This window comes from Microcaecilia unicolor, chromosome 5 (assembly GCF_901765095.1).
Source record: "Microcaecilia unicolor chromosome 5, aMicUni1.1, whole genome shotgun sequence".
Taxonomy (NCBI): Eukaryota; Metazoa; Chordata; class Amphibia; order Gymnophiona; family Siphonopidae; genus Microcaecilia; species Microcaecilia unicolor.
The window spans coordinates 104875877-104889436 of NC_044035.1; the positions used below are offsets into that span (position 1 = coordinate 104875877).

General features: G+C 44.4%; 1 protein-coding gene across 4 annotated transcripts in view; it reads right to left on the reverse strand.

Moving 5' to 3' along the window:
- The window catches only part of RUFY2 (RUN and FYVE domain containing 2), a 126627-nt gene that overhangs the window by 39655 nt on the left and 73412 nt on the right, over positions 1–13560 (reverse strand). For 2 of the 4 annotated variants that reach the window (XM_030203144.1, XM_030203145.1), the window contains exon 13: positions 11856–11975. The exons of 1 other annotated variant lie outside the window; for it this stretch is intronic. In XM_030203144.1, coding sequence (XP_030059004.1) covers positions 11856–11975 — 120 coding nt within the window. Of the gene's footprint in view, positions 1–11855; positions 11976–12418; positions 12645–13560 lie in introns of those variants that run through there. One more of the 4 variants, XM_030203147.1, reaches the window with a different exon arrangement.

A 13560-nucleotide genomic window follows, 5' to 3' on the forward strand; every position in this document is an offset into this window, starting at 1 on the left:
TTAGGGGAGCCGGGAAAAGAGAGAAAGGGGAAAGCTTTGAAAAAAAAGGAGCAGAGGGGCAGACGGGAGGCCTTGGAGCAGGCAAGAAAAGAAAGTTATCTGCCAGTAGCCCCGAAAGAATTGAGCGAGCAGTTTCCCCAGTTTCATAGGGAGCAGGCCACGGACCCTACTTTAGAATATGCCTGGGAACGGGCCCGACAGGGGGAGGGCCGGGAAAGCCCGGGGTTCATGATAGAGGGGGACATTCTATATCGCAGGGTACCCAATTGGGAGAACTCTGAACCGGGGAGACAGCTAGTAGTACCCCAAGCTTTCCGTCCCCTAGTAGTAAGGCTCGCGCATGATCACCCTTTGGGGGGGCATAAGGGCTCCCAAGCTACCCTGACTCAGATATTGGGCCGGTTTTATTGGCCAGGAGTTTATGGGGAGGTGGAGAGGTATTGCAAGTCCTGCCCCAACTGTCAGAAGGTGGCAGACCGGCTACCGCCTAAGGCACCTTTAAAACCCCTTCCTAGAGTGGAACAACCGGGGAGGAGAATCGCAATGGATATTATTGGCCCGGTAACAAAATCTCAAAGAGGCTTCCTCTATGTTTTAGTGGTTATGGATATGGCCACTAGGTACCCCTGGGCCATACCCTTGAGAAGCATATCAGCGAAGGGCATTGCCAGGGAACTAATAAAAATCTTTTGTGAGGTGGGATTCCCCCAAGAAGTTTTGACTGACAGGGGGTCCAACTTTATGTCAAGTACCTTGAGGCAAGTGTGGGAGGCTTTTGGGATCCAGCATATCCGTACAGCGGCCTACCATCCGCAAACAAATGGGATGGTGGAACGTTTTAATAGAACTTTAAAGGGTATGTTAAAGAAAGCGTTAGGCGAGGATAGGACAGGTTGGGACCAACTATTGCCCTTCGTGCTATATGCCTACAGGGAGAAGGTGCAAGACTCCTTAGGTGTTGCGCCTTATGAACTAATGTTTGGCCGGAGGCCCAGGGGAATTTTAGATATATTGCAGGAGCACTGGGTACCCCCGGAAACACCCGATCAGTCAGTGGTCGAATATTTACAGGATCTGAGGGCCAGATTGGATAAGTTACAAGAATATTCCCAGGATAGGCTAGAACAGAGCCAAAATCAACAAAAGGAATATTATGATAAAGGTACTCGGGAAAGGGAGTTTGTAGTAGGAGATAGGGTCCTTATCCTAATTTCGGAGGATCCTCATAAGTTTGCCTCTAGGTGGAAGGGTCCCTGGGTGGTGAGGAGGAGACTTGGGCCTCTTACATATGAGGTGGCGAACGAAAAGGGGCGGGTCCAAACCTTCCATGTTAACCTGATGAAACCCTGGGTAGCAAGGGTAGGCTTTCAGACCCGGGGGGAGGAAAAGGAGGGAGAGGAGTTGGGACCGCAAATAAGAGATATTTTCAAGCCCGGTGAACCAGGGGTTAATCCCCAGTTGACACAAGTACAAAAGAAAGAGATAGGAAGGCTCCTGAAAGGGTTTGATGATGTGTTGACGGCCTGCCCTGGAAATACTCACCTAGTGGAGCATGACATCATAACGGAAAGGGGTAAAGTAGTTCGGCAAAAGCCATATAGGCTGTCCCCCATGGAAAGGAGGGAGGTGATAAAACAGGTCCAGGAAATGTTAGACTTCGGGGTGATCGAAGAGTCAGATAGCCCCTGGTCAAGTCCAGTGGTGTTAGTACCAAAACCCGAAGGGGAGTGGAGATTCTGCATAGATTTCCGCCAGCTTAATAATATCTCTCAAGCAGATGCATATCCTATGCCCTATATTGAGGAGCTGGTGGACAGGCTAGGATCTGCACAATATCTCACCACCCTGGACTTGACAAAAGGGTACTGGCAGATTCCCCTTACGTCAGGGGCACAAGCTAAGACCGCCTTTAGTACGCCCATAGGCCTGTACAAGTTCAAAAGATTGCCCTTTGGCCTTAATTCAGCGGCTGCAAGCTGCCAGAGGTTGCTGGACAGGGTTCTCCGACCACATCAGGCATATGCCGCCGCATATATGGATGATGTGGTAATACATAGTGGAGACTGGAACACCCATTTAAACCAGGTAGAGGCAGTGCTGCAGGCTTTTAGGGATGCAGGTCTCACCCTGAACCCAAAAAAATGTCATTTTGCGCAGTACCGGGTGAAGTATTTAGGGTATAATGTGGGAAGGGGAGAGGTCCGGCCCTTATTGAATAAGGTTAAAAGCATCCAAGAGTTTCCCAGACCAAACACCAAGAAACAATTGCGTAGATTCCTGGGGATGGTAGGGTATTACCGCAGGTTCATCCCTCATTTTTCCGCAATGGCCACGCCCTTAACTGACATGCTGAGAGGGAAGAATCCGGACCACTTGAGGTGGGGAGCGGAGGAGTTGAGGGCATTTGAACAGATGCAGAGGGCCCTGTGCCAGGAACCTGTGCTGAAGGCAGTTGATTTTGAAAAACCCTTTGTCCTTCAAACAGATGCTTCGGGGAGGGGGTTAGGCGCAGTGCTGTCCCAGAAGCATGAAGGGGAGGAACACCCGGTGCTTTATTTAAGCCGGAAGCTCCTGCCTCATGAGGAGCATTACTCCACCATAGAAAAGGAGTGTTTAGCCATACGGTGGGCAGTGCAGGAGTGTAGTGTCTATTTAGAAGGGAGAAAATTTAAACTGGTAACGGACCATGCTCCCTTGAAATGGCTGAATATGATGAAGAATAATAATGGGAGACTAATGCGCTGGTATTTAGCGTTACAGCCTTTCCAATATTCCGTGGAGCATCGCCCCGGGCGATGTTTAGGAAATGTTGATGCCCTGTCCCGGGTAGAGGAGGAGAATGAGAAAGAATGGGGGGATAGAAGTTTAAGGGGGGGGGGGGGGGGGGTATGTAAAGAGTATGTAGGCAGCTCTGGGGAACAGAAAGAAAATAGGAGAGCAAGAAACTACAACTCCCCGCATGCCTCAGGGGAACCCTGGTCTAAGCAAGAATACCCCCGTTATAGGCAGGCATTCCCCAAGAAAGAACTAGAAATAAGGAACTACAACTCCCAACATGCCCCAAGGGAACCTGAGGATAAGAGAAACTATGTGCATTCCCAGGAGTCTCCAGAGGGGGGGCCGCAGGGGAAGGAGTAAGGCTGATTCTCCAACCTGGTGGAAGAGGTGGTGGAACAGGTGGGTGGAGAAAGAAGAGACACCAAAGAGCTTTAATGAAAGAAAGGGTGAGCAGCTGGGAGAAGGGCGGGGTGAAGAGAATATGGATTGGGCTCCTGAGGAGAGGGAGGCAGAGAGTGAGCCTTGCCCTATGGAGTTGACTGAACCGGAGAACACCCTGGAAGAGCCGATGGACTTTTCAGCTCTGGCACAGCGAAGGCCAGAGAAGTAGCGGGGCCAAGCCGGGTCAAGCGGGAGGAGGTCAGGTAGGAGTATGACTGACCAAGAGGGTGGGACCCTAGGCTTTGAGCCCGCGCAGAGCCGCTGTGTTGTGAAAGCTTGGCTAGAACTGAACTGTGTTTTGGAAAGCCTGGCTAAACTGAGCTGTGTTTTTTGAAAGCTTGGCTAGAACTGAACTGTGTTTTTTTGAAAGCCTGGCTAAACTGAGCAGTGGGGTAAAGCTTGGCTAAAAGTGAACTGTGTTTTGGGAAACTCCGCTACACTGAACAGGGTATTTTTCTTTTTTTTTTTATTTGCTGCTACTCTCCCCCAGGAGGGAGGGAGAGGAAGCAGCTGTGGAAGCCTGGACTGGGAAACTAACCGGCTTGAGAAAGGTGAACGATAACTGTGCTTTGTTTTGTGTTTTGATGCCACAACTGAGGGAAGGAGGGAAGCCCCTCCTATGCAATAAAAAAGCTTCATTGTTTTGAGGAAAAAAGGAGCAGTACCGGAGGGTGTTCTTCAGGTTGTGGAGAGCTGCAAACGCTGAGAAAAGGGGGATCCACTTTACAATGTTCAGGTCAGCAAGTCTCTCCTCATATGTCTTGTAACGCAAATTCCATACCATTTTTGTAGCTTTTCTTTGCACCGCTTCAATTCTTTTTACATCCTTAGCAAGATACAACCTCCAAAACTGAACACAATACTCCAGGTGGGGCCTCACCAACGACTTATATAGGGGCATTAAAACCTCCTTTCTTCTGCTGGTCACACCTCTCTTTATACAGCCTAGCAACCTTCTAGCTACGGCCACCGCCTTGTCACATGTTTTGTCACCTCCAGATCCTCAGATACTATCACCCCAAGATCCCTCTCCCTGTCTGTACATATCAGACTCTCACCGCCTAACACATACGTTTCCCGTGGATTTCTACTCCCTAAGTGCATCGCTTTGCATTTCTTCACATTGAATTTTAATTGCCAAACCTTAGACCATTCTTCTAGCTTCCGCAGATCCGTTTTCATGTTCCCTCTGCTACAAATCTTAGTATCATCCGCAAAAAGGCAAACTTTACTTTCTAACCCTTCTGCAATGTCACTCACAAATATATTGAACAGAATCGGCCCCAGCACCGATCCCTGAGGCACTCCACTACTCACCTTTCCCTCATCCGAGCAAATTCCATTAACCACCACCCTCTGGCATCTGTCCGTCAACCAGTTCCTAATCCAGTTCACCACGTTGGGTCCTATCTTCAGCCTGTCAAGTTTATTCAAGAGCCTCCTGTGGGGAACCGTGTCAAAAGCTTTGCTGAAATCTAAGTAGATTACGTCTATATCACGTTCATGATTCAATTCTCCGGTCACCCAGTCAAAGAATTCAATGAGATTCGTTTGGCACGATTTACCTTTGGTAAAACCATGTTGTCTCAGATCTTGCAACTTTTTGGCTTCCAGGAAATTCACTATCCTTTCCTTCAGCATCGCTTCCATTACTTTTCCAATAACCGAAGTGAGGCTTACTGGCCTGTAGTTTCCAGCTTCTTCCCTATCACCACTTTTGTGAAGAGGGACCACATCCGCCATCTCCAATCCCACGGAACCTCTCTCATCTTCAAGGATTTATTAAACAAATCTTTAAGAGGACTTGCCAGAACCTCTCTGAGCTCCCTCAATATCCTGGGGTGGATCCCGTCTGGTCCCACGGCTTTGTCCACCTTTAGATTTTCAAGTTGTTCATACACACTCTCTTCTGTGAACAGTGCTATATTCACTCCATTCTCATATGTACTTTTGCCAGTCAATCATGATCCTTCTCCAGGATTTTCTTCTGTGAAAACAGAAAAAAAGTATCTACTTAGCAAATTTCTTTTTCTTCATCATTGTCTACATTGTGGTTCACAGCATCTTTCAGTCTCACAATTCCCTTTTTAGTCTTCCTCCTTTCACTAATATACCTAAAGAAATTTTTGTCACCCCTCCTTACATTTCTAGCCATTTGTTCTTCCGCTTTCGCCAGACGTCTCTCTCTCTTGGCTTCTTTCAGTTTCATCCGGTATTCCTCTCCGTGTTCCTCTTCTTGAGTTTTTCTGTATTTCAGGAACGCCAACTCTTTAGCCTTTATTTTCTCGGCCACTTGCTTGGAGAACCACATCGGTTTCCTTTTTCTCTTGCTTTTACTCTCCTTACATAAAGGTTTGTGGCCATATTTATAGGTTCTTTCAGCCTGGACCACTGTCCTTCCACTTATTGTTCATCCTCCCAGCCCATCAGCTCCTTCCTCAGGTATTCCCCCATTTTACTAAAGTCAGCATGCTTGAAATCCAGGACTTTGAGTTTTGAGTGGCCGCCCTCCACTTCAGCTGTCATATCAAATCAAACTGTTTGATGGTCACTGCTGCCCATTTTGGATGTCTTTCTCCGAAGTCCGTCAGAAGGACATCCAAATTTCAAGGGGGCGATCAGGGGCATGTTCAAGGCGGGACTTGGGCGTTCCTAAGACTTGGACGTCTTTCAGCCATAATGGAACAAAGCAAAAACGTCCAGCATTAAAACTTAGACGTTTTGAGCTAGACCTGTTTTTATTACGAATAAGGCACAAAAAGGTGCCCCAAATGACCACTGGAGGGAATCAGGGATGATCTCCCCTTACTCCCCCAGTGGTCACTAACCCCCTCCCACCCCCAAAAAGTGTGCTGAAGAACATTACTTGCCAGCCTGTATGCCAGCCTCAGATGTCATACTCAGGTCCATTACAGCAGCATGCAGGTCCCTGGAGTAGTTTAGTAGTAGGTGCAGTGCACTTCAGACATGTGGACCCAGGCCCATACCCCCACTACCTGTTCACTTGTGGAGGAAACTGTGAGCCCTCCAAAACTCACCAGAAGCCCACTGTACCCACATATAGGTGCCCCCTTCATCCATAAGGGCTATGGTAGTGGTGTACAGTTGGGGGTAGTGGATTTGGGGGGCTCAGCACACAAGGTAAGGGAGCAATGGTCAGATGTGTACCTGGGAGCATTTTATGAAGTCCACTGCAGTGCCCCCTAGGGTGCCCTATTGCTGTCCTGGAATGTCAGGGGGACCAGTCTACTAAAAATGACAAAAAACAAAGACATCCGAATCAAAAAACGTCCAAATCACAGGACGTCCATAGTATTTTCGAATATAAAAGATAGATGTCCATCTTTTTCGAAAATGACCTTCTTTCCTGTTCGGAATTTGGATGTCTTTGTAAAACGTCTAAATTCTGATTTAGACGTTTCTTTTGTAACTTTGTAACTTTGTAAGTCTAAGTGCTTTGAAAATATGCCTCTATATCAACCAATGGCTTGAAATGGTTTACAAAGCAAAAATTAACATTAGCAAAATGTTACACAACAATTTAAAATCATTAATCTAACTAAACAAAACTGTCTAACTATTAGTCAAAATCTTGAATGTTGTCCAAAGGATATCAATTGGAGCACTGCAGGCCTTTTTCTGCCGTCATCTACTATGTTACTGAGAGGCCAAGGAGCCGGGGAATTATATCTGCCTGGCTAATGTAGAGCAATGAGAATTACATGAGTCCTGTCTGTGCATACTCTCAGGATTAAGGGAAATGGTAGAAAAGCATACAGCAGTCCTCTGTTCAACAGAACTGTGAATGTTTCATACAGTAACCTTCATGGGCTCAGATAAATGGAACAAAAAAAAAAGATCATTTTGTGTTTTCTGCAGAAAGAGTTCTAAGGTTGGATTTCCTCACTACTGGAAGACATACTGAACAAAACAGACTGAGATACCACTTGTGAGAGTTGAGCTGCTCACTCAGGGAATATGCTATTAGATTCTCTTGACCTGTACAGTGGACTGGAGGGAGTATGCAAGGTGCCAACTCCTTATGGCTTCTCAGCAGAGTTGCAGAACCCGATCTGCCTTGTTTGTTTACATAAAAAAAACATCACCACCTGGCTTTTGGTTCTGATTCAAAATTCTTGTCCCTTGAAGCAAAGTTTGAAAACTCTTAAGGTGCTAAAAATTGCTCTGAACTCTAGAATATTGATGTGCGGTGTATGCTTTCATTCAGTCTATGGTCAAATATAGTATGTGGGCTCCCCAACTGTGTGTAAATGCATCTGTAGTATGAGTTATGGTGGAATGCATGGGTTGAAATGAGCAACCTTTGGCGAGGCTTCTTGGGTTGATCCACTTTAGTGATAGCAGATTGGAAAGAGTTTTGGGAATTCTCTTATTGAGTGACTTAAGATGTTAGTTCCAATTCCTCTTGAGATGCCACTGAAGTTGTTTCATATTTAGCCTGGATAATGGCAGGACATGCACTGTGGCTGACAAGTGACTTAATAGTATGAATACTTTGTGGGCAGTAGCAGCATATGTGCGATTCAGAGACATGCTAAGATGTATAATGGAGAGTACCCTGTTTCTTGGCAAGAATGCTTTTGCAATTCTTGTGTCTATCCGTGCTCCTCTGACAAGCAGGGATTATATTGGTATTTATTTATTTGTTGCATTTGTATCCCACATTTTCCCACCTATTTGCAGGTTCAATGTGGCTTACAATGCTCCGTTATGGCATTCGCCATTCCAGAGTAGAAGTTATAATTGGTGTTACATAGAGAATGGGTTGACATGATAAAATTAAGCATACAGGCATAGAAAGAAATCAATCAAAATGGAGGTCGAGTGGTAATGTGTTGTGGTTACGGTTACTGAACATTCTTCTCACTCAGTGACTTTCCAGTCACACATTGACAATAATATACCCAATTTGATCATTAAATCTTAATGATAATACATTTGTTCTAATTATTCAATTGTGAGATTGGATTTCTGCACACTGATTAGAAACCCCAGTATTTGAAGCAGAAGAATAGTCTATTGAAGAGATTGGTGAACTCACACATCTACGTGACTGGAAGCCAGTCATCCAGGCATGGAAAAACAGACTCTGCTCTTATGAAGATGTGTGGTGACAACAGCCAGACACTCTGTAAAGACTCTTGGTGCTGCTGAGAGACCAAAGGTAGAATGCTGTACTAGAAATTATGATTAAAAAAAATGAAATTAAGACATAGCCAGTAGATAGGGATGTAAGTGTTCTTCGAGATCTAGTGAGGCAAGCCAATCGTTCTTGTCTAGAAGAGGAAGAATGGTTGCTAATGAACTCATTTTGAATTTCTCCAATACACTAAGATTGCACAAGTCTGAGAGACCTCAGACCCTCAGATTTCTTTGGAATGAGTAAAAATTTGGAGTATAAATCTTGACCTTGATGAGGCAACAGAATCTCCTCGATTGCTCTGTTTGTGGAAGAGTGTTACATTCTCTTCTGCCAAGATGGCTTGATATTGCTGAAAAAATTGAGGACACGAGTTGGGTGAATAAGTTGGGAGAAGTTTATTCTGTACCATGCTGTATTATGTTGATAACCCACTAATCTGACATGATTCCTTGCTATGCCTTGAAGAAATATGGAAATATGCTTTCTATAGTTAAATAGTCAAAGGGAAATTGTGAACTTTGAAGCAGATGCTGCTGTTGTTACTTGCTGTTTACATTCCCTTGGATGTTGTTATTGAGGGTAGCTTTGGATAGCTTGTTGCTAAGTTGGAAGTCTTTGATAAGGCTGATATCTTCTTCTTAGGTAGACTGTTGAATGAACTGATTATTATAGGGTTGTTTTTCTTTTATAAGAAGGTTGTTGATTTCTCAGGTGGTATTGAGACTCTTATTGGTTTGGTGAGGAAAGCTCTTTCATTGTACAACAGTAATTCTTAATCTGGAATATAGCTTTTAAAAAAAATCTTGTCTTCAAACAGACTGTCACCTAAACAAGGGTTGTCTGCTAGGTGATCATTAAGGTCCTCTATTAGACCTGGGGCTTTGAGCTAAACTATATGATGTGTGACAATAGTAGTAACTTCAGCTTCAGCTGCCATGTCATATGCATTGTAGGCAGATTGTGCAAGATAATAGGTTGATTCTTGCACATCAGCGTGAAAGGCATTCAAACTAGTTGTTGAAGCAATGTGTGATGGTAATGTATAACTTGCAGTTGATAGTCCAAAATCTTCAAACTTACCATGGCACTTTGATATACTTTCTTCTCAATTGTGTCCAGAGTTCTATGGTCTTCACCTGGTGCAACATTTGCATTCCATTTTGGATTCCCTATCTCTACCCCCCCCCCCCCTTTTTCAGGATTGCTCCTCTGCATCTCTATCTCACCTCTCCTTTTTCAGCATTGCCCTCCTCTGTATGCCTAGCTACCCCCTTTCACTATTGCCCCATGTCCCTATCACCCCTTCCTTTTTCAGCATTTCCCTCTGTGTGCCAATCTACCTCTCTTTCAGCAATGACCCCTCTGTGTCTCTGTCTCCTCCCCTCCCCTTTTCAACCCCTTATGTGCGCCTCTCTACCCCCTTCAGCATACCCCGTATCCCTATCTATCCCTTTCAGCATTGCCCCCTTCTGTATGCCTACCTACCCCCATTCAGCATGCTCCTCTGTGCCCCTATCTACCCCCTTTCAACACTGCCCTCTGTGTCCCTATCTACCCCCTTTCTGCATTGCCCCCTCTATGTCCCTCTCCCCCCCCTTTCAACATTGCCCCTCTGCATCCCTATCCTTATAGTTCCTGCCTGCCCCTTCTCTTCTGTGTCACTATTTATCCCCATGTTCAGCTTATCCCTTCTCTTTCCTTGTTCCCGACCCTGTAGCCATCAACTTTCCACTCCCCCCCCTTCATATGGAATCTTTCCCTCCTCTGTGCTGTGTCCCCCTCCTGGTATGGCATCTTCCCTCCTCTGTGCCCTCCTCCAAGTATGGAATCAATGATCTTTCCCTCCTCTGTGCCCCTCCCCCCTTTATGGCATCTACACCTCTACTCTGGTCCGTCACTCCTTACCTTTCTTCCTCCACTTCCCAGCGAGTCCTGCAGCTGGCCTGCTCCCTTCCTCTTGCTCCCCTCTTCCCCGCAACCCTCCTTACTTTTCTTTAGCGACTCGGCAGCGCAGTGCAGTGATTAAGAGAGGCTGCCAGCATTGGGGCTTCCCTCTGCGATTCCAGCCTACTTTGTTTCAACTGCCTGTTTCCGCATAGACAGGACTCACAGAGGGAAGGCCCTGATGCCAGCAGCCTCTGTTAATTGCTGTACTGCACTGCCGAGTCGTTAAAGAAAAGTAAGGAGGGTCATGGAGAAGAGGGAAGCAAGAGGAAGGGAGTGGGCCAGATGCAGAACTCGCCATGCTTGCTTTGGCTTACGCTGCTGTACGTTGAGAGAAGCAGCAGCGGCAGCTGAAGGAGACTGGATGAACAGCAAGGAAAAAAAAAGGTGCCGGTACGCCGTATCAGTGCAAAAGCCCTAGTGATGATCTTAAAGTGGTCAAACACAGCGAAAGTTAGAAGGATGCCTGAGTGCATAGGGAAACGAATAGCCAGTAGGAAAATGGAGGTGATGATGCCCCTGTGTAAGACTCTGGACTGTACCTTCAAAAAGATATGAAGGGGATGGAGTTGGTCCAGAGGACGGCTCTAAAATGGTCAGTGGTCTTCATCATAAAGTGTAGGGGGACACACTTAAAGTTCTCAATATGTATACTCTGGAAGAAAGGCGGGAGAGATGAGATATGATAGAGACATTTAAATACCTATGCGGCACAAATGCATTAGAGGAAAGTCTCTTTCAACTGAAAGGAAGCTCTGGAATGAGAAGGCATAGAATGAAGATAAAAGGGGATAGACTTAGAAGTAACCTGACAAAATACTTTTCCATGGAAAGGGTGGAATTCGTGGGACGGCCTCCCAGTGGAAGTGGTAGAGACAGAACCAGAATCTGAATTCAAGCCCTGCTTGTCTGTAGAGAAATTATAGCATTCTATAACTTATGCACATTCCTATGTGCTCCATCTATGCTCCACCCATGCACAACCCACTAGCAAAGTTCATGCCATCAAGACATTAGTGTGTACTTTTGCACTAATCAGTATTCTATAATGGACATCTTACTTGCATAAAAAAGTGTGTTACTATTGCCTAAAACTAGGCATTTCTTTAATGAATTACCCCTATACTGCTCAAAGCCCATGTACAGACTGGAAAAAGAAGCACCAACACTGTTAGTTCGATATTCAGGGGGCAATTCTCAAAAGGGATTTCAGTGTGCAAAACCTGCTTTGAAAACTGCCTTCCTGCCTCTGTATGGAAAACGGGCAAAGCCAGGGCCGGCTGGCTGAGATACCTATTAGTATTTTTCTTTGAAATCTTGGCACATTATTTATCCCTCATATAACTGCAAATCAGAGGTTAGCCAGCTAGCCAGTGGATTTTTGAAGTGAAACTCTACAGGGTGTTTACTTTTAAAAATTAGCTTGTACCCTGGGATGCTGAAAATTATCCTCATAATGGTATAAACACCTGGATAAAACTGATCCAATGTAGTCTGCAAAACAGACAAATAGCAGTGGTGTACTCACAGTTGCTTCTCCTTTTGGGAAATTTTTTTCTGCAGGCTCTCAGACTTACTCAAAGACTCCTGCTTAAATTTCTTTTCTTCTTTGAGCGCTGCTTGGTGGGCCTTCTCCGATTTCTGCAATCTGGTGTAATTCAAATCAACTTTGGGTAAAACTGAGGCTAGAACTAGGGGTTGCAGGATGAAGGAGACAAATCAAAGAAAAAAAAAAGAAGGGGGGAGAGAACAGAGCAATTCTTAAAAAAATAAAAACAAACAAACAAAAACCCACAAAAGAACAAAACAAAAGAAAACAAAGCTTGGGGAAAGTAGTCTACAAACAGAAGAGAGCCACACATAATTTGAAAAAAAAAAAAAATGCTGTGTTTTCCCTAATATCAGATGATACTCCAGGAGATGGTTTTAAACTAGCTTTTATTTTTCTGTTCATGACTGACAGACGAGAACAATAGGTGTCAAATTCATTTTCTCATGAATGCAAGTTTGAGTACTTCAATGGTCTATCTTTTTACAATATGTGCTTTTTACAATATGTGGTGCAGATGTTAACAACAGAACAAAGTTCACGAATGACAGCCATTTTGTTTATTTCACCCAAATTTATCCAAACTTTTTCTGGTCTGTGTTACCACATTGAACACACACTACTGTCCCTGGTTTTAAATGCTGGAAGGGAAGTTGTGGTCAGAAAGATATATCTTTGACAAGCTTGTACTGATGTGGAGAATCAGAACTGGCACATTTCACAAATGACATTGCAATAGTCCTTGTTTGGTTTAACAGATCTTTGTCACTTTGATTATGTAAGTGGACAAAAATAATAACAACAACAACAGCAGCAAGGAATGATAAAATGTAATAAATAGGCAAAACGTAAATTGGGATAAAAAGGAACAAAAATGAAAAACAACAAAGGACAGAAAGGAAGAAGAGGAAAAAGGATGTCAATAAAAGATTTTTCATGTCACTCAAGCTTTCTCTAGTTGTTCTGTTTTTTTTTTCCTTCTGTTCTGAGAAAGTTCATGCCAATTCAAATATAACAGTGCAAGAGAAACATTTTCTTACATCTTACAAAGGTGACTCAGTTTGTCACTGTGCCCTATTTAAGTTAAGCTAAGGGGCTGACTTTAGGCGTAGTAGCCCCTGCTTTTGAAAATAATTTTCCTCTACTACCCTACTGAATTCAGCCACCTAAGTTCACAAGGTGGGAAAATTTAGACAGGCAAAGAGAGCATGCTTTCATAGACAGGCTTATAACAGTCAACAGCACAGAATTTGAATCCTAATTGGCTACCCTGATGCAGGCAACTCTAGCTGCACAAGCTGGCTTAAATGTTCAAATTTTAACTTAATTTTTAGACAAAAATCTAGTTTGTTAGGGTTTGGCTGAAAAGTCTCTTAAAGATAACCAACTAAAATTAATCAGGGCAACAGATCTTTGAAAACGGGTTCTTACGTGTCTACAGAGCAGATGACTATCTGCAGCAACATGGCAAACAGAATCATCAGGAGGGCGAGTTGTTTTTTTTTCTTCTTTTTTTCAAGTAACAGTTGCCCAAGAATAATCATCACTGAAAACAGCAAAACCATGACTGCTGTCCCCTCTTCAAAAGATGCTAATAGGATGCCAGAAGGGTTTTCAATATTCAATGAACCTCTCTCACTGCAGTACAGGAGCATGGAAAGTCTGCTCTGAATAAATCACCAGT